General features: G+C 34.4%; 1 protein-coding gene across 29 annotated transcripts in view; it reads right to left on the bottom strand.

Moving 5' to 3' along the window:
• LOC148887594 (uncharacterized) overlaps window positions 1–22,497 on the bottom strand; it is a 28,574-nt gene that overhangs the window by 1,849 nt on the left and 4,228 nt on the right. For 3 of the 29 annotated variants that reach the window (XM_089015896.1, XM_089015897.1, XM_089015898.1), the window contains exons 2-9: window positions 3,281–3,503; window positions 3,170–3,213; window positions 2,863–3,082; window positions 2,672–2,713; window positions 2,523–2,590; window positions 353–2,439; window positions 242–285; window positions 77–155 (exon numbers count right to left, since the gene is read on the bottom strand). In XM_089015896.1, the coding sequence (XP_088872022.1) occupies window positions 77–155; window positions 242–285; window positions 353–581 (352 nt within the window). In that variant the 5' untranslated portion in view covers window positions 582–2,439; window positions 2,523–2,590; window positions 2,672–2,713; ... (1 more) ...; window positions 3,170–3,213; window positions 3,281–3,503. The other 26 variants (XM_089015909.1, XM_089015910.1, XM_089015893.1 and 23 more) reach the window with 26 other exon arrangements.

Here is a 22,497-nt window from a genome sequence, read left to right as displayed (position 1 = left end):
AAGACAACTTAAGTCACAGATTGTTCTTCAGTCTAATGTCAAACAAAATTTGGGAACAGCAGCAATTGTTACTTACAGCGAGTATCATGATGGCGACAGCTTGCGCTTGAAGACAATGACACAGTCGGCCATGTTGCAGTTCCCCAAACACCTGACTGAAGAAAAAAAACACGACAAATTAAGCCCACTCATCACGGGTAAAGACTTCCCAAACCTTGGTTGAAGTGAACAGCTGGCTTACCAATTTGGCCAACCGCTCCATGCAGTGCAAAGGACACCACCATTCTGCAATGAAACACACAAAATGTCAGTTGCACCACATGCATCTTCAATTAGCCAATTGTTTGCTTACCTGGCAGGGCGTGCCTTGTCACAGCCTTTGACTCACTCACCACCCATTCGAACAAGAAGCCTTCAATGTCTGCATTGAGACAAGCAGTCAACGAGCAGCAGGCCCTCAGTACACCTGCTTGTAAATGACTTCCGGGTTGAGGGGTTAGGGGGTGGAGCAGATCCAAAAGAGATCCGCCCAGGCAACGGCAGCCAATCTGATTAGGGGGCATGGTCATTTGGATCTGCATTTGAAACACCTGATCCAAGTGAGCCTCCTGATCCAAGACTTGTCTGTGTGTGTGCGCGTGTATGTGTGTCGATTTTTTTAATGTTTTCTGTACATCTAAAAAATTGAAAAGTGCATATTTATTGATGGTATTTTACATGCCATCTACAACAGTAAAAATCTGTGGGAAAAACTAAAAACGTTTTTGTCTTTTGATTTTCCCATTTTTAAGATATGACCAACCTGGGAGACCTACGTTGTTGGTATCAAATATGACCAAAACACACAGCAAGTCACAGATACTCGTAGTGTAGAGGTACACTCCTCTGCTTGGGATGCAGGAATTGTGGGTTCAAACCAGCTCAATGATCTATAAGCTCAATTAAAACACTAATTTACTTTTTCCTGGTGACCTATGATGTTAATATCAAATACGACAAAAACACCAATCAAGTAATGTTCCCCGGCAGTGTAGTGGTACACTCTACAATGTTGGGTGCAGTCTGTGTGGGTTTGAATCCACTCGATGACTTTGTATCCATTCAATTGAAAAACTTAGTTACATTTTTCTGTGAGACCTCAATTGTCAGTATCAAATATGATCACAACGCAAAGCAAGTTATGGTCACAAGTAGTGTAGAGGTACATTCTCCTGCGTTGCGTGCAGACAGTGTGGGTTCGAATCCACTCAATCACTTTGTTTGCATCCAATGAAAACACTTAGTTCCTTTTCCTGGGAGACCTCGGTTGTTTCTATCAAATATAACCCAAACCCAAGAAATGTCACAGTCACCGGTAGTGTCGAGGTACACTCTCCTGCGTTCGGCGCAGGCAGTCTGTGTTCGAATCCACTCAATCACTTAGTATGCATCCAATGAAAACACTTAGTTACTTTTTCCTGGGAGACCTCGGTTGTTTCTATCAAATATGACCAAAACCCAAAGAATGTCACAGTCACCGGTAGTGTCGAGGTACACTCTCCTGCGTTGGGCGCAGGCAGTCTGTGTTCGAATCCACTCAATCACTTAGTATGCATCCAATGAAAACACTTAGTTACTTTTTCCTGGGCGACCTCGGTTGTTTCTATCAAATATGACCAAAACCCAAAGAATGTCACAGTCACCGGTAGTGTCGAGGTACACTCTCCTGCCTTGGGCGCAGGCAGTCTGTGTTCGAATCCACTCAATGACTTAGTATGCATTCAATGAAAACACTTAGTTACTTTTTCCTGGGAGACCTCGGTTGTTTCTATCAAATATGACCAAAACCCAAAGAATGTCACAGTCACCGGTAGTGTCGAGGTACACTCTCCTGCGTTGGGCGCAGGCAGTCTGGGTTCAAAACCCGACCTGGTGAGAGAATAAATATCAATTCAAATGGCCAATACCCAACTGGGTCCAACCCCCAGAGGTGGTCAAGGGCGGAGCCAAGAAGCCTGGATGCAAGCAGCATCAGGTGGTCCTGAACATCGTTCAGGATCTGGAATGTTGGAGAACAACCTCTGAAAGGACGAAGAGGGTAACTTATAATACTTTAAAATATATACTAAGTGTTTTACCGAGGATGTCAAATAGGCGTGCCGCTCGCGACGACACTCCCGCCCCCCGTGGTGTAGTGGTACAAGCACAAGGCTTGTACCTGGGAGACCTAAGATCGAAACCTACTTACCTCAGATGCGGTCGCCTCAAGTTCCTCTTCACCTGTGGAAGGAGAAAAGAAAGCTTCAATTAGATATTGGGCTTGAGTGTTACAAAAAAAAAACAATTTAAAGTTTTTAAATTTGCTACTTACAGCGATTCGCAGTGGCCTCCAGACCGCGATCGCTGGCACTTGACGACGAGGGCAAAGTCGGCCATGTTGCAGTTGTTCAAACAAAACACCTGATTGAAGAAAAAAAAACATGACAAATGAGCCCATGGGCAATAACTTCCCTACCCCTAGTTGAAGTGAACAGCAGGCTTACCAATTATGCTGGTGTGTCTGGCCAACAGCTCGATGCAGTGAAGCGAGGGCACCATTGTGCGATGAGACCTTGTTTAAAAAAAAAAAAAAGGTAAAAAGCATCTGAGATTTGGGCCACGTCGGGAAGTTGGCTCCACAAATTATACTCACCTGTGTTCCACACCTGCTTTTCTTCCTCTTACCATGGCAGCCCTGCAAAACACACCCACAAAATGGCGGTTGCGCCACATGCATCTTCAATTAGCCAATTGTTTGGATCACAGATCAATAGTGCTCATTTTTAAGTTGCAGAAACACAATGAGGCTTTACATGGTCGGTTGAGGGGCTAAAAATGACTTACCACAAACAAGGTCATTTGTTTCCCACTCACGGCAGCTACGACCACTTTGTCTGTGGAAGGAGAAAAGACTACTTAAATCACAGATTGGTCTTCAGTCTAATGTCAAACAAAATTTGGACAACAAATTTGGGAATCGCAGCAATTGTTACAGCGATTCGCACAGAAGCGTCAAAATGGTGACAGCATGCGCTTGAAGACAATGGCACAGTTCCCCAAACACCTGAATTAAGAAAAAACACGACAAATTAGCACACTAATCATGGGCAAAGACTTCCCTACGCTTGGTTGAAGTGAACAACGGGCTTACCAATTTGGCCAAAACCTCCATGCAGTGCGAGGGACACCACCATTCTGCAATGAAACACACAAAATGTCAGTTGCAACACATGCACCTTCAATTAGCCAATTGTTTGCTTACCTGGCAGGGCGTGCCTTGTCACAGCCTTTGACTCACTCACCACCCATTCGAACAAGAAGCCTTCAATGTCTGCATTGAGACGAGCAGTCAACCAGCAGCAGTCCTTCAGGATGCGCGCTTTTAAATGACTTCCGGGTTGAGGGGTTAGGGGGTGGAGCAGATCCAAGAGCGATCCGCCCAGGCAACGGCAGCCAATCTGATTAGGGGGCGTCGTCATTTGGATCTGCATATAAAACAGCTGATCCATGTGAGCCTCCTGATCCAAGTGGCTTGACTTTCTTTGACCCCCACTGCCCCTCGAACCCCTCACAGATCAATAGAGGTCTCCATGTCGACCAGGTATAGAAAGGCGTTTTTAACCCAAAAAAATGACCATGGCATAAGGCGTTCTTAGGCAAAAAAAGACTATGTTTAGTAAGCCGTTTTTAGCTCAAAAAAGACCATGTATAGTCAGGCATTTTTACCTCAAAAAAAGACCATGTATAGTAAGGCAATTTTAGACGAAAAAAAGACCATGTATAGTCAGGCGTTTTTAGCTCAAAAAAAGACCATGTCAGGCGTTTTTAGCTCAAAAAAAGACCATGTATAGTAAGGCGTTTTTAGATGAAAAAAAGACCATGTATAGTAAGGCGTTTTTAGCTAAAAAAAAGACCATGTATAGTCAGGCGTTTTTAGGCCAAAAAAAGACCATGGATAGTAAGGCTCTTTTTTGAGCTAAAACGCCTTACTATACATGGTCTTTTTTTCATCTAAAATTGCCTTACTATACATGGTCTTTTTTTCACCTAAAAACGCCTTACTATACATGGTCTTTTTAGCCTAAAATGCCTTACTATACATGGTCATTTTTTTGACCTAAAAACGCCTTACTATACATGGTCTTTTTTTAGCTAAAAACGCCTTACTATACATGGTCTTTTTTTCATCTAAAAACGCCTTACTATACATGGTCTTTTTTTGACCTAAAAACGCCTTACTATACATGTTTTTTTTTCACCTAAAACGCCTTACTATACATGGTCTTTTTTTGCCTAAAATGCCATACTAAACATGGTCATTTTTCACCTAAAAACACCTTAATATACATGATCTTTTTTTCATCTAAAAACGCCTTACTATACATGGTCTTTTTTTGACCTAAAAACGCCTTACTATACATGTTTTTTTTCACCTAAAATGCCTTACTATACATGGTCTTTTTTGCCTAAAATGCCATACTAAACATGGTCAAAACACCTTAATATACAGGATTACTATACATGGTCTTTTTTTTTTTGCCTAAAATGCCTACTAAACATGGTCAAAAAAACACCTGATCTATTTTTGAGCTAAAAACACCTGACTATACATGGTCTTTTTTTGCCTAAAAATGCCTTAGTATACATGGTCTTTTTTTGAGCTAAAAACGCCTTACTGTACATGGTCTTCTTTTGCCTAAAACGCCTTACTATACATGGTCTTTTTTTTGCCTAAAATGCTACTAAACATGGTCATTTTTCACCTAAAAACACCTTAATATACATGACTATACATGCCTTACTATACATGGTTTTTTTTTCACCTAAAACCCCTTACTATACATTTTAAACATGGTCATTTTTCACCTAAAAACACCTTAATATACATGCCTAAAACCGCCTGACTATACATGGTCTTTTTTTGCCTAAAAATGCCTTAGTATACATGTTTTTTTTCACCTAAAACCCTTTAGTATACATGGTCTTTTTTTGAGCTTACTGTACATGGTCTTCTTTTGCCTAAAACGCCTTACTATACATGGTCTTTTTTTGTCTAAAATGCCATACTGAACATGGTCATTTTTCACCTAAAAACACCTTAATATACATGATAAAACATATACATGGTCTTTTTTTGCCTAAAAATGCCTTAGCTGTTTTTTTTCACCTAAAACGTATACCTTACTAAAAACGCCTACACATGGTCTTCTTTTGCCTAAAACGCCTTACTATACATGGTCTTTTTTTGCCTAAAATGCCATACTAAACATGGTCATTTTTCACCTAAAAACACCTTAATATACATGATCTATTTTTGAGCTAAAAATGCCTTACTATACATGTTTTTTTTTTCACCTAAAACCCCTTACTATACATGGTCTTTTTTTGCCTAAAATGCCTTACTAAACATGGTCATTTTTCACCTAAAAAAACACCTTAATATACATGATCTATTTTTGAGCTAAAAATGCCTTACTATACATGGTCTTTTTTTGCACCTAAAACATGGTCCACCTTTACATGGTCTTTTTTTGATAAAACATGGTCTTTTTTTGCCTAAAAATGCCTTAGTATACCTAAAAAACGCCTTACTGTACATGGTCTTCTTTTGCCTAAAACTTACTATACATGGTCTTTTTTTGCCTAAAATGCCATACTAAACATGGTCATTTTTCACCTAAAAACACCTTAATATACATGGTCTTTTTTTTTTTTTTTCACCTAAAACCCCTTACTATACATGGTCTTTTTTGAGCTAAAAACGCCTTACTATACATGGTCTTTTTTTCATCTAAAATTGCCTTACTATACATGGTCTTTTTTTCACCTAAAAACGCCTTACTATACATGCCTTGCCTGACTATACATGGTCATTTTTTTAACCTAAAAACGCCTTACTATACATGGTCTTTTTTTAGCTAAAAACGCCTTACTATACATGGTCTTTTTTTCATCTAAAAACGCCTTACTATACATGGTCTTTTTTTGACCTAAAAACGCCTTACTATACATGTTTTTTTTCACCTAAAACGCCTTACTATACATGGTCTTTTTTGCCTAAAATGCCATACTAAACATGGTCATTTTTCACCTAAAAACACCTTAATATACATGATCTATTTTTGAGCTAAAAACGCCTTACTATACATGTTTTTTTTTCACCTAAAACGCCTTACTATACATGGTCTTTTTTTGCCTAAAATGCCTTACTAAACATGGTCATTTTTCACCTAAAAACACCTTAATATACATGGTCTTTTTTTGAGCTAAAACCGCCTGACTATACATGGTCTTTTTTTGCCTAAAAATGCCTTAGTATACATGTTTTTTTTTCACCTAAAACCCCTTAGTATACATGGTCTTTTTTTGAGCTAAAAACGCCTTACTGTACATGGTCTTCTTTTGCCTAAAACGCCTTACTATACATGTTTTTTTTTCACCTAAAACGCCTTACTATACATGGTCTTTTTTGCCTAAAATGCCATACTAAACATGGTCATTTTTCACCTAAAAACACCTTAATATACATGATCTATTTTTGAGCTAAAAACGCCTTACTATACATGTTTTTTTTTCACCTAAAACGCCTTACTATACATGGTCTTTTTTTGCCTAAAAATGCCTTAGTATACATGGTCTTTTTTTGAGCTAAAAACGCCTTACTGTACATGGTCTACTACTACATGGTCTTTTTTCACCTAAAAATGGTCCTTAATATACATGATCTATTTTTGAGCTAAAAATGCCTTACTATACATGGTTTTTTTTTCACCTAAAACCCCTTACTATACATGGTCTTTTTTTGCCTAAAATGCCTTACTAAACATGGTCATTTTTCACCTAAAAACACCTTAATATACATGGTCTTTTTTGACCTAAAACCGCCTGACTATACATGGTCTTTTTTTGCCTAAAAATGCCTTACTATACATGGTCTTTTTTTCACCTAAAAACGCCTTACTATATACATGCCTGACTCTTTTTTTGCCTTACTATACATGGTCTAAAAAACGCCTTACTATACATGGTCTTTTTTTGACCTAAAAACGCCTTACTATACATGTTTTTTTTTCACCTAAAACGCCTTACTATTTTTTTTTGCCTAAAATGCCATACTAAACATGGTCATTTTTCACCTAAAAACACCTTAATATACATGATCTATTTTTGAGCTAAAAACGCCTTACTATACATGTTTTTTTCCTAAAACGCCTTACTATACATGGTCTTTTTTTTAAAATGTCATACTAAACATAAAAAAACACCTTAATATACATGATCTATTTTTGAGCTAAAAACGCCTTACTATACATGTTTTTTTTCTTACTATACATGGTCTTTTTTTGCCTAAAATGCCTTACTAAACATGGTCATTTTTCACCTAAAAACACCTTAATATACATGGTCTTTTTTTGAGCTAAAACCGCCTGACTATACATGGTCTTTTTTTGCCTAAAAATGCCTTAGTATACATGGTCTTTTTTTGAGCTAAAAACGCCTTACTGTACATGGTCTTCTTTTGCCTAAAACGCCTTACTATACATGGTCTTTTTTTGCCTAAAATGCCGTACTAAACATGGTCATTTTTCACCTAAAAACACCTTAATATACATGATCTATTTTTGAGCTAAAAACGCCTTACTATACATGGTCTTTTTTTGCCTAAAAACGCCTTACTATACATGGTCTTTTTTTAGCTAAAAACGCCTTACTATACATGGTCTTTTTTTCACCTAAAAACGCCTTACTATACATGGTCTTTTTTTCACCAAAAAACGCCTGACTATACATGGTCTTTTTTGAGCTAAAACGCCTTACTATACATGGTCTTTTTTTGCCTAAAAACGCCTTACTATACATGGTCTTTTTAGCCTAAAATGCCTTACTATACATGGTCATTTTTTTAACCTAAAAACGCCTTACTATACATGGTCTTTTTTTAGCTAAAAACGCCTTACTATACATGGTCTTTTTTTCACCTAAAAACGCCTTACTATACATGGTCTTTTTTTAGCTAAAAACGCCTTACTATACATGGTCTTTTTTTCACCTAAAAACGCCTTACTATACATGGTCTTTTTTTGCCTAAAATGCCTTACTAAACATGGTCATTTTTCACCTAAAAACACCTTAATATACAGGGTCTTTTTTTGAGCTAAAAACGCCTGACTATACATGGTCTTTTTTTGCCTAAAAATGCCTTACTATACATGGTCTTTTTTTTTAGCTAAAAACGCCTTACTGTACATGGTCTTCTTTTGCCTAAAACGCCTTACTATACATGGTCTTTTTTTGCCTAAAATGCCATACTAAACATGGTCATTTTTCACCTAAAAACACCTTAATATACATGATCTATTTTTGAGCTAAAAACGCCTTACTATACATGGTCTTTTTTTCACCTAAAAACGCCTGACTATACATGGTCTTTTTTGAGCTAAAACGCCTTACTATACATGGTCATTTTTTTAACCTAAAAACGCCTTACTATACATGGTCTTTTTTTAGCTAAAAACGCCTTACTATACATGGTCTTTTTTTCACCTAAAAACGCCTTACTATACATGGTCTTTTTTTGCCTAAAATGCCTTACTAAACATGGTCATTTTTCACCTAAAAACACCTTAATATACATGGTCTTTTTTTGAGCTAAAAACGCCTGACTATACATGGTCTTTTTTTGCCTAAAAATGCCTTACTATACATGGTCTTTTTTTTAGCTAAAAACGCCTTACTGTACATGGTCTTCTTTTGCCTAAAACGCCTTACTATACATGGTCTTTTTTTGCCTAAAATGCCATACTAAACATGGTCATTTTTCACCTAAAAACACCTTAATATACATGATCTATTTTTGAGCTAAAAACGCCTTACTATACATGGTCTTTTTTTCACCTAAAAACGCCTGACTATACATGGTCTTTTTTGAGCTAAAACGCCTTACTATACATGGTCATTTTTTTAACCTAAAAACGCCTTACTATACATGGTCTTTTTTTAGCTAAAAACGCCTTACTATACATGGTCTTTTTTTCACCTAAAAACGCCTTACTATACATGGTCTTTTTTTAGATAAAAACGCCTTACTATACATGGTCTTTTTTTCACCTAAAAACGCCTTACTATACATGGTCTTTTTTTGCCTAAAATGCCTAAAACATGGTCATTACTATAATATACATGGTCTTTTTTTGAGCTAAAACCGCCTGACTATACATGGTCTTTTTTTGCCTAAAAATGCCTTAATATACATGGTCTTTTTTGAGCTAAAACGCCTGACTATACATGGTCTTTTTTGAAAAACGCCTTACTATACATGGTCTTTTTTTCACCTAAAAACGCCTTACTATACATGGTCTTTTTTTAGCTAAAAACGCCTTACTATACATGGTCTTTTTTTCATCTAAAATTGCCTTAACATGGTCTTTTTTTGCCTAAAAATGCCTTACTATACATGGTCTTTTTTTGAGCTAAAAACGCCTTACTATACATGGTCTTTTTTTCACCTAAAACCCCTTACTATACATGGTCTTTTTTTGCCTAAAATGCCTTACTAAACATGGTCATTTTTTTACCTAAAAACACCTTAATATACATGATCTTTTTTTGCCTAAAAACGCCTTACTATACATGGTCTTTCTTTCACCTAAAAACGCCTGACTATACATGGTCTTTTTTGAGCTAAAAACGCCTTACTATACATGGTCTTTTTTTCATCTAAAATTGCCTTACTATACATGGTCTTTTTTTCACCTAAAAACGCCTTACTATACATGGTCTTTTTACCTAAAATGCCTTACTATACATGGTCATTTTTTTAACCTAAAAACGCCTTACTATACATGGTCTTTTTTTAGCGAAAAACGCCTTACTATACATGGTCTTTTTTTCATCTAAAAACGCCTTACTATACATGGTCTTTTTTTGACCTAAAAACGCCTTACTATACATGGTCTTTTTTTTTAGCTAAAAACGCCTTACTATACATGGTCTTTTTTTCACCTAAAAACGCCTTACTATACATGGTCTTTTTTTAGCTAAAAACGCCTTACTATACATGGTCTTTTTTTGCCTAAAACGCCTTACTATACATGGTCTTTTTTTGCCTAAAATGCCTTACTAAACATGGTCATTTTTCACCTAAAAACACCTTAATATACATGGTCTTTTTTTGAGCTAAAAACGCCTTACTATACATGACCTAAAACCCCTTACTATACATGGTCTTTTTTTGCCTAAAAATGCCTTACTATACATGGTCTTTTTTTTTAGCTAAAAACGCCTTACTGTACATGGTCTTCTTTTGCCTAAAACGCCTTACTATACATGGTCTTTTTTTGCCTAAAAACGCCTGACTATACATGGTCTTTTTTCACCTAAAAACACCTTAATATACATGATCTATTTTTGAGCTAAAAACGCCTTACTATACATGGTCTTTTTTTCACCTAAAAACGCCTGACTATACATGGTCTTTTTTTAGCTAAAAACGCCTTACTATACATGGTCATTTTTTTAACCTAAAAACGCCTTACTATACATGGTCTTTTTTTAGCTAAAAACGCCTTACTATACATGGTCTTTTTTTCACCTAAAAACGCCTTACTATACATGTTTTTTTTTCACCTAAAACGCCTTACTATACATGGTCTTTTTTGCCTAAAATGCCATACTAAACATGGTCATTTTTCACCTAAAAACACCTTAATATACATGATCTATTTTTGAGCTAAAAACGCCTTACTATACATGTTTTTTTTCACCTAAAACCCCTTACTATACATGGTCTTTTTTTGCCTAAAATGCCTTAATAAACATGGTCATTTTTCACCTAAAAACACCTTAATATACATGGTCTTTTTTTGAGCTAAAACCGCCTGACTATACATGGTCTTTTTTTGCCTAAAAATGCCTTAGTATACATGGTCTTTTTTTAGCTAAAAACGCCTTACTATACATGGTCTTTTTTTCACCTAAAAACGCCTGACTATACATGGTCTTTTTTGAGCTAAAACGCCTTACTATACATGGTCTTTTTTTCACCTAAAAACGCCTTACTATACATGGTCTTTTTTTAGCTAAAAACGCCTTACTATACATGGTCTTTTTTTCATCTAAAATTGCCTTACTATACATGGTCTTTTTTTGCCTAAAAATGCCTTACTATACATGGTCTTTTTTTGAGCTAAAAACGCCTTACTATACATGGTCTTTTTTTCACCTAAAAACTATACCTTTTTTTGCCTACTATACATGGTCTTTTTTAAAAACACCTTAATATACATGATCTTTTTTTGCCTAAAAACGCCTTACTATACATGGTCTTTCTTTCACCTAAAAACGCCTTACTATACATGGTCTTTTTTGAGCTAAAAACGCCTTACTATACATGGTCTTTTTTTCATCTAAAATTGCCTTACTATACATGGTCTTTTTTTTAAAAACCTAAAAACTCTAAAATGCCTTACTATACATGGTCATTTTTTTAGCCTAAAAACGCCTTACTATACATGGTCTTTTTTTCACCTAAAAACGCCTTACTATACATGGTCTTTTTTTCAGCTAAAAACGCCTTACTATACATGGTCTTTTTTTCACCTAAAAACGCCTTACTATACATGGTCTTTTTTTGCCTAAAAACGCCTTACTATACATGGTCTTTTTTTCACCTAAAAACGCCTTACTATACATGGTCTTTTTTTAGCTAAAAACGCCTTACTATACATGGTCTTTTTTTCACCTAAAAACGCCTTACTATACATGGTCTTTTTTTGCCTAAAATGCCTTACTAAACATGGTCATTTTTCACCTAAAAACGCCTTACTATACATGGTCTTTTTTTGCCTAAAAACGCCTTACTATACATGGTCTTTTTTTGCCTAAAAATGCCTTACTATACATGGTCTTTTTTTTTAGCTAAAAACGCCTTACTGTACATGGTCTTCTTTTGCCTAAAACGCCTTACTATACATGGTCTTTTTTTGCCTAAAATGCCATACTAAACATGGTCATTTTTCACCTAAAAACACCTTAATATACATGATCTATTTTTGAGCTAAAAACGCCTTACTATACATGGTCTTTTTTTCACCTAAAAACGCCTGACTATACATGGTCTTTTTTTAGCTAAAAACGCCTTACTATACATGGTCATTTTTTTTAAAAACGCCTTACTATACATGGTCTTTTTTTAGCCTTACTATACATGGTCACCTAAAAACGCCTTACTATACATGGTCTTTTTTTAGCTAAAAACGCCTTACTATACATGGTCTTTTTTTCACCTAAAAACGCCTTACTATACATGGTTTTTTTTTAAAAACGCCTTACTATACATGGTCTTTTTTTCAAAAAACGCCTTACTATACATGGTCTTTTTTTGCCTAAAATGCCTTACTAAACATGGTCATTTTTCACCTAAAAACACCTTAATATACATGGTCTTTTTTTGAGCTAAAACTGACTATACATGGTCTTTTTTTGCCTAAAAATGCCTTAATACATGGTCTTTTTTGAGCTAAAAACGCCTTACTATACATGGTCTTTTTTTCACCTAAAAACGCCTGACTATACATGGTCTTTTTTGATAAAACACTATACATGGTCTTTTTTTGCCTAAAATGCCTTAATAAACATGGTCATTTTTCACCTAAAAACACCTTAATATACATGGTCTTTTTTTGAGCTAAAACCGCCTGACTATACATGGTCTTTTTTTGCCTAAAAATGCCTTAGTATACATGGTCTTTTTTTGAGCTAAAAACGCCTTACTGTACATGGTCTTCTTTTGCCTAAAACGCCTTACTATACATGGTCTTTTTTTGCCTAAAATGCCATACTAAACATGGTCATTTTTCACTTAAAAACACCTTAATATACATGATCTATTTTTGAGCTAAAAACGCCTTACTATACATGGTCTTTTTTTCACCTAAAAACGCCTGACTATACATGGTCTTTTTTGAGCTAAAACGCCTGACTATACATGGTCTTTTTTGAGCTAAAAACGCCTTACTATACATGGTCTTTTTTTCACCTAAAAACGCCTGACTATACATGGTCTTTTTTTTAGCTAAAAACGCCTTACTATACATGGTCTTTTTTTCATCTAAAATTGCCTTACTATACATGGTCTTTTTTTGCCTAAAAATGCCTTACTATACATGGTCTTTTTTTGAGCTAAAAACGCCTTACTATACATGGTCTTTTTTTCACCTAAAACCCCTTACTATACATGGTCTTTTTTTGCCTAAAATGCCTTACTAAACATGGTCATTTTTCACCTAAAAACACCTTAATATACATGATCTTTTTTTGCCTAAAAACGCCTTACTATACATGGTCTTTCTTTCACCTAAAAACGCCTGACTATACATGGTCTTTTTTGAGCTAAAAACGCCTTACTATACATGGTCTTTTTTTCATCTAAAATTGCCTTACTATACATGGTCTTTTTTTCACCTAAAAACGCCTTACTATACATGGTCTTTTTAGCCTAAAATGCCTTACTATACATGGTCATTTTTTTAACCTAAAAACGCCTTACTATACATGGTCTTTTTTTAGCTAAAAACGCCTTACTATACATGGTCTTTTTTTCATCTAAAAACCCCTTACTATACATGGTCTTTTTTTGACCTAAAAACGCCTTACTATACATGTTTTTTTTTCACCTAAAACGCCTTACTATACATGGTCTTTTTTGCCTAAAATGCCATACTAAACATGGTCATTTTTCACCTAAAAACACCTTAATATACATGATCTTTTTTTCATCTAAAAACGCCTTACTATACATGGTCTTTTTTTGACCTAAAAACGCCTTACTATACATGGTCTTTTTTTGCCTAAAATGCCTTACTAAACATGGTCATTTTTCACCTAAAAACACCTTAATATACATGATCTATTTTTGAGCTAAAAACGCCTTACTATACATGTTTTTTTTTCACCTAAAACGCCTTACTATACATGGTCTTTTTTTGCCTAAAATGTCATACTAAACATGGTCATTTTTCACCTAAAAACACCTTAATATACATGATCTATTTTTGAGCTAAAAACGCCTTACTATACATGTTTTTTTTCACCTAAAACCCCTTACTATACATGGTCTTTTTTTGCCTAAAATGCCTTACTAAACATGGTCATTTTTCACCTAAAAACACCTTAATATACATGGTCTTTTTTTGAGCTAAAACCGCCTGACTATACATGGTCTTTTTTTGCCTAAAAATGCCTTAGTATACATGGTCTTTTTTTGAGCTAAAAACGCCTTACTGTACATGGTCTTCTTTTGCCTAAAACGCCTTACTATACATGGTCTTTTTTTGCCTAAAATGCCATACTAAACATGGTCATTTTTCACCTAAAAACACCTTAATATACATGATCTATTTTTGAGCTAAAAACGCCTTACTATACATGGTTTTTTTTTGCCTAAAAACGCCTTACTATACATGGTCTTTTTTTCATCTAAAATTGCCTTACTATACATGGTCTTTTTTTCACCTAAAAACGCCTTACTATACATGGTCTTTTTAGCCTAAAATGCCTTACTATACATGGTCATTTTTTAACCTAAAAACGCCTTACTATACATGGTCTTTTTTTGCCTAAAATGCCATACTAAACATGGTCATTTTTCACCTAAAAACACCTTAATATACATGATCTATTTTTGAGCTAAAAACGCCTTACTATACATGGTCTTTTTTTGCCTAAAAACGCCTTACTATACATGGTCTTTTTTTCATCTAAAACGCCTTACTATACATGGTCTTTTTTTGCCTAAAAACGCCTTACTATACATGGTCTTTTTTTCATCTAAAATTGCCTTACTATACATGGTCTTTTTTTCACCTAAAAACGCCTTACTATACATGGTCTTTTTTTGCCTAAAATGTCATACTAAACATGGTCATTTTTCACCTAAAAACACCTTAATATACATGATCTATTTTTGAGCTAAAAACGCCTTACTATACATGTTTTTTTTCACCTAAAACCCCTTACTATACATGGTCTTTTTTTGCCTAAAATGCCTTACTAAACATGGTCATTTTTCACCTAAAAACACCTTAATATACATGGTCTTTTTTTGAGCTAAAACCGCCTGACTATACATGGTCTTTTTTTGCCTAAAAATGCCTTAGTATACATGGTCTTTTTTTGAGCTAAAAACGCCTTACTGTACATGGTCTTCTTTTGCCTAAAACGCCTTACTATACATGGTCTTTTTTTGCCTAAAATGCCATACTAAACATGGTCATTTTTCACCTAAAAACACCTTAATATACATGATCTATTTTTGAGCTAAAAACGCCTTACTATACATGGTCTTTTTTTGCCTAAAAACGCCTTACTATACATGGTCTTTTTTTCATCTAAAATTGCCTTACTATACATGGTCTTTTTTTCACCTAAAAACGCCTTACTATACATGGTCTTTTTAGCCTAAAATGCCTTACTATACATGGTCATTTTTTAACCTAAAAACGCCTTACTATACATGGTCTTTTTTTGCCTAAAATGCCATACTAAACATGGTCATTTTTCACCTAAAAACACCTTAATATACATGATCTATTTTTGAGCTAAAAACGCCTTACTATACATGGTCTTTTTTTGCCTAAAAACGCCTTACTATACATGGTCTTTTTTTCATCTAAAACGCCTTACTATACATGGTCTTTTTTTGCCTAAAAACGCCTTACTATACATGGTCTTTTTTTCATCTAAAATTGCCTTACTATACATGGTCTTTTTTTCACCTAAAAACGCCTTACTATACATGGTCTTTTTTTCATCTAAAATGCCCTTACATGGTCTTTTTTTGCCTAAAATGCCTTACTAAACATGGTCATTTTTCACCTAAAAACACCTTAATATACAGGGTCTTTTTTTGAGCTAAAAACGCCTGACTATACATGGTCTTTTTTTGCCTAAAAATGCCTTACTATACATGGTCTTTTTTTTTTTAGCTAAAAACGCCTTACTGTACATGGTCTTCTTTTGCCTAAAACGCCTTACTATACATGGTCTTTTTTTGCCTAAAATGCCACACTAAACATGGTCATTTTTCACCTAAAAACACCTTAATATACATGATCTATTTTTGAGCTAAAAACGCCTTACTATACATGGTCTTTTTTTCACCTAAAAACGCCTGACTATACATGGTCTTTTTTGAGCTAAAACGCCTTACTATACATGGTCTTTTTTTAGCTAAAAACGCCTTACTATACATGGTCTTTTTTTGCCTAAAATGCCATACTAAACATGGTCATTTTTCACCTAAAAACACCTTAATATACATGATCTATTTTTGAGCTAAAAACGCCTTACTATACATGGTCTTTTTTTGCCTAAAATGCCACACTAAACATGGTCATTTTTCACCTAAAAACACCTTAATATACATGATCTATTTTTGAGCTAAAAACGCCTTACTATACATGGTCTTTTTTTCACCTAAAAACGCCTGACTATACATGGTCTTTTTTGAGCTAAAACGCCTTACTATACATGGTCATTTTTTTAACCTAAAAACGCATTACTATACATGGTCTTTTTTTAGCTAAAAACGCCTTACTATACATGGTCATTTTTTTAACCTAAAAACGCCTTACTATACATGGTCTTTTTTTGCCTAAAATGCCTTACTAAACATGGTCATTTTTCACCTAAAAACACCTTAATATACATGGTCTTTTTTTGAGCTAAAACCGCCTGACTATACATGGTCTTTTTTTGCCTAAAAATGCCTTAGTATACATGGTCTTTTTTTAAGCTAAAAACGCCTTACTGTACATGGTCTTCTTTTGCCTAAAACGCCTTACGTCTGTGTAAGCTCTCAGTCGTACAGGAGTGGTCCATCGATGAGAAGGTTTCTTCAGCCGTCATCTGTACAAAAGTGAAGGTTTCGGACGTTTCGCCTCCTATCCAAGAGGCTTCGTCAGCGAACTAAAGTCTGACTGGTCGTATCGGCCCCATTTAAAACGCCTTACTATACATGGTCTTTTTTTGCCTAAAATGCCATACTATACATGGTTTTTTTTTCACCTAAAACCCCTTACTATACATGGTCTTTTTTTGCCTAAAATGCCTTACTAAACATGGTCATTTTTCACCTAAAAACACCTTAATATACATGATCTTTTTTTGCCTAAAAACGCCTTACTATACATGGTCTTTCTTTCACCTAAAAACGCCTGACTATACATGGTCTTTTTTGAGCTAAAAACGCCTTACTATACATGGTCTTTTTTTCATCTAAAATTGCCTTACTATACATGGTCTTTTTTTCACCTAAAAACGCCTTACTATACATGGTCTTTTTAGCCTAAAATGCCTGACTATACATGGTCATTTTTTTAACATAAAAACGCCTTACTATACATGGTCTTTTTTTAGCTAAAAACGCCTTACTATACATGGTCTTTTTTTCATCTAAAAACGCCTTACTATACATGGTCTTTTTTTGACCTAAAAACGCCTTACTATACATGTTTTTTTTTCACCTAAAACGCCTTACTATACATGGTCTTTTTTGCCTAAAAACGCCTTACTATACATGGTCTTTTTTTCACCAAAAAACGCCTGACTATACATGGTCTTTTTTGAGCTAAAACGCCTTACTATACATGGTCATTTTTTTAACCTAAAAACGCCTTACTATACATGGTCTTTTTTTAGCTAAAAACGCCTTACTATACATGGTCTTTTTTTCACCTAAAAACGCCTTACTATACATGGTCTTTTTTTAGCTAAAAACGCCTTACTATACATGGTCTTTTTTTCACCTAAAAACGCCTTACTATACATGGTCTTTTTTTAGATAAAAACGCCTTACTATACATGGTCTTTTTTTCACCTAAAAACGCCTTACTATACATGGTCTTTTTTTGCCTAAAATGCCTTACTAAACATGGTCATTTTTCACCTAAAAACACCTTAATATACATGGTCTTTTTTTGAGCTAAAACCGCCTGACTATACATGGTCTTTTTTTGCCTAAAAATGCCTTAGTATACATGGTCTTTTTTGAGCTAAAACGCCTGACTATACATGGTCTTTTTTGAGCTAAAAACGCCTTACTATACATGGTCTTTTTTTCACCTAAAAACGCCTGACTATACATGGTCTTTTTTGAGCTAAAACGCCTTACTATACATGGTCTTTTTTTCACCTAAAAACGCCTGACTATACATGGTCTTTTTTTAGCTAAAAACGCCTTACTATACATGGTCTTTTTTTCATCTAAAATTGCCTTACTATACATGGTCTTTTTTTGCCTAAAAATGCCTTACTATACATGGTCTTTTTTTGAGCTAAAAACGCCTTACTATACATGGTCTTTTTTTCACCTAAAACCCCTTACTATACATGGTCTTTTTTTGCCTAAAATGCCTTACTAAACATGGTCATTTTTCACCTAAAAACACCTTAATATACATGATCTTTTTTTGCCTAAAAACGCCTTACTATACATGGTCTTTCTTTCACCTAAAAACGCCTGACTATACATGGTCTTTTTTGAGCTAAAAACGCCTGACTATACATGGTCTTTTTTGAGCTAAAAACGCCTTACTATACATGGTCTTTTTTTCACCTAAAAACGCCTGACTATACATGGTCTTTTTTGAGCTAAAACGCCTTACTATACATGGTCTTTTTTTCACCTAAAAACGCCTGACTATACATGGTCTTTTTTTAGCTAAAAACGCCTTACTATACATGGTCTTTTTTTCATCTAAAATTGCCTTACTATACATGGTCTTTTTTTGCCTAAAAATGCCTTACTATACATGGTCTTTTTTTGAGCTAAAAACGCCTTACTATACATGGTCTTTTTTTCACCTAAAAACGCCTGACTATACATGGTCGTTTTTTGCCTAAAATGCCTTACTATACATGGTCATTTTTTTAACCTAAAAACGCCTTACTATACATGGTCTTTTTTTAGCTAAAAACGCCTTACTATACATGGTCTTTTTTTCATCTAAAATTGCCTTACTATACATGGTCTTTTTTTCACCTAAAAACGGCTTACTATACATGTTTTTTTTTTTCACCTAAAACGCCTTATTATACATGGTCTTTTTTTGCCTAAAATGCCTTACTAAACATGGTCATTTTTCACCTAAAAACACCTTAATATACATGATCTATTTTTGAGCTAAAAACGCCTTACTATACATGGTCTTTTTTTCATCTAAAAACGCCTTACTATACATGGTCTTTTTTGCCTAAAATGCCTTACTATACATGGTCATTTTTTTAACCTAAAAACGCCTTACTATACATGGTCTTTTTTTAGCTAAAAACGCCTTACTATACATGGTCTTTTTTTCATCTAAAAACACCTTACTATACATGGTCTTTTTTTGAGCTAAAAACGCCTTACTATACATGTTTTTTTTTCACCTAAAACGCCTTACTATACATGGTCTTTTTTTGCCTAAAATGCCATACTAAACATGGTCATTTTTCACCTAAAAACACCTTAATATACATGATCTATTTTTTAGCTAAAAACGCCTTACTAGACATGCTCTTTTTTTCACCTAAAAACGCCTTACTATACATGGTCTTTTTTGCCTAAAATGCCTTACTATACATGGTCATTTTTTTAACCTAAAAACGCCTTACTATACATGGTCTTTTTTTAGCGAAAAACACCTTACTATACATGGTCTTTTTTTCATCTAAAACGCCTTACTATACATGGTCTTTTTTTGTCTAAAATGCCTTACTATACATGGTCTTTTTTGCCTAAAATGCCTTACTAAACATGGTCATTTTTCACCTAAAAACACCGTAATATACATGATCTATTTTTGAGCTAAAAACGCCTTACTATACATGGTCTTTTTTTCACCTAAAAACACCTTACTAGACATGCTCTTTTTTTCACCTAAAAACGCCTGACTATACATGGTCTTTTTTTGCCTAAAATGCCTTACTAAACATGGTCATTTTTCACCTAAAAACACCGTAATATACATGATCTATTTTTGAGCTAAAAACGCCTTACTATACATGGTCTTTTTTTAGCTAAAAACACCTTACTATACATGGTCTTTTTTTAGCTAAAAACACCTTACTATACATGGTCTTTTTTTCATCTAAAAACACCTTACTATACATGGTCTTTTTTGAGCTAAAAACGCCTTACTATACATGGTCTTTTTTTCACCTAAAAACGCCTTACTGTACATGGTCTTCTTTTGCCTAAAACGCCTTACTATACATGGTCTTTTTTTCCACTTAAAAACGCCTGACTATACATGGTCTTTTTTTGAGCTAAAACGCCTTACTATACATGGTCTTTTTTTGCCTACAAACGCCTTACTATACATGGTCTTTTTTTGCCTAAAAATGCCTTACTATACATGGTCTTTTTTTGAGCTAAAAACGCCTTACTATACATGGTCTTTTTTTCACCTAAAACGCCTTACTGTACATGGTCTTCTTTTGCCTAAAATGCCTTATTATACATGATCATTTTTCACCTAAAAACGCCTTACTATACATGGTCATTTTTCACCTAAAAACACCTTAATATACATGATCTATTTTTGAGCTAAAAACGCCTTAGTATACATGGTCTTTTTTTCACCTAAAAACGCCTTACTAGACATGCTCTTTTTTCACTTAAAAACGCCTTACTATACATGGTCTTTTTTTGCTTAAAATGCCTTACTAAACACGGTCATTTTTCACCTAAAAACACCTTAATATACATGGTCTTTTTTTGAGCTAAAAACGCCTGACTGTACATGGTCTTTTTTTTCACTTAAAAACGCCTGACTATACATGGTCTTTTTTTGAGCTAAAAACGCCTTACTATACATGGTCTTTTTTCCACCGAAAAACGCCTTACTGTACATGGTCTTTTTCTGACTAAAAATGCCTGACTATACATGGTCTTTTTTTCACCTAAAATTGTCTTACTATACATGGTCTTTTTTTGAGCTAAAATTGCCTTACTATACTTGGTCTTTTTTTCACCTAAAAACACCTTACTATACATGGTCTTTTTTTTGCCTAAAACGCCTTACTATACATGGTCATTTTTTCACCTAAAAACGCCTTACTAGACATGCTCTTTTTTTCACCTAAAAACGCCTTACTATACATGGTCTTTTTTTGCCTAAAATGCCTTACTATACATGGTCATTTTTTCACCTAAAAACGCCTTACTATACATGGTCTTTTTTTCATCTAAAATTGCCTTACTATAAATGATCTTTTTTCACCTAAAAACGCCTTACTGTACATAGTATTTTTCTAACTAAAAACGCCTTACTATACATGGTCTTTTTTTCATCTAAAATTGCCTTACTATACATAGTCTTTTTTTCATCTAAAATTGCCTTACTATACATAGTCTTTTTTTGAGCTAAAATTGCCTTACTATACATGGTCTGTTTTTGAGCTAAAAATGCCTTACTATACATGGTCTTTTTTTCACCTAAAAACGCCTTACTATACATGGTCTTTTTTTAGCTAAAAACGCCTTACTATACATGGTCTTTTTTTGCCTAAAATTGCCTTACTATACATGATCTTTTTTCCCCTTAAAAACGCCTTACTATACATGGTCTTTTTTTCACCTAAAAACGCCTTACTGTACATGGTCTTCTTTTGCCTAAAACGCCTTACTATACATGGTCTTTTTTTGCCTAAAATGCCTTACTATACATGGTCTTTTTTCATCTAAAATTGCCTTACTATACATAGTCTTTTTTTGAGCTAAAATTGCCTTACTATACATGATGTTTTTTTCACCTAAAAACGCCTTACTGTACATGGTCTTTTTCTAACTAAAAACGCCTTACTATACATGGTCTTTTTTTCATCTAAAATTGCCTTACTATACACGGTCTTTTTTTAGCTAAAAACGCCTTACTATACATGGTCTGTTTTTGAGCTAAAACGCCTTACTATACATGGTCTTTTTTTCACCTAAAAACGCCTTACTAGACATGCTCTTTTTTTCACCTAAAAACGCCTTACTATACATGGTCTTTTTTTGCCTAAAATGCCTTACTATACATGGTCATTTTTTCACCTAAAAACGCCTTACTATACATGGTCTTTTTTTCATCTAAAATTGCCTTACTATACATGGTCTTTTTTTGACCTAAAAACACCTTACTATACATGGTCTTTTTTTTAGCTAAAAATGCCTTACTATACATGGTCATTTTTTCGCCTAAAAACGCCTTACTATACATGGTGTTTTTTGAGCTAAAAATGCCTTACTATACATGGTCATTTTTTCACCTAAAAACACCTTGCTATACATGGTCTTTTTTTCACCTAAAAACGCCTTACTGTACATGGTCTTTTTTAGCAAAAAAACGTCTTACTGTACATGGTCTTTTTTAGCTAAAAACGTCTTACTATAAATGGTCTTTTTTTGAGCTAAAACGCCTTACTATACATGGTCATTTTTTCACCTAAAAACAC

Source organism: Hippocampus bargibanti, linkage group LG15 (genome assembly GCF_051943395.1).
Source record: "Hippocampus bargibanti isolate YZ-2025 linkage group LG15, ASM5194339v1, whole genome shotgun sequence".
Lineage (NCBI taxonomy): Eukaryota > Metazoa > Chordata > Actinopteri > Syngnathiformes > Syngnathidae > Hippocampus > Hippocampus bargibanti.
The sequence above is the reverse complement of the archived record's forward strand: the minus strand, read 5'-3'. Positions and strand labels throughout refer to the sequence as shown.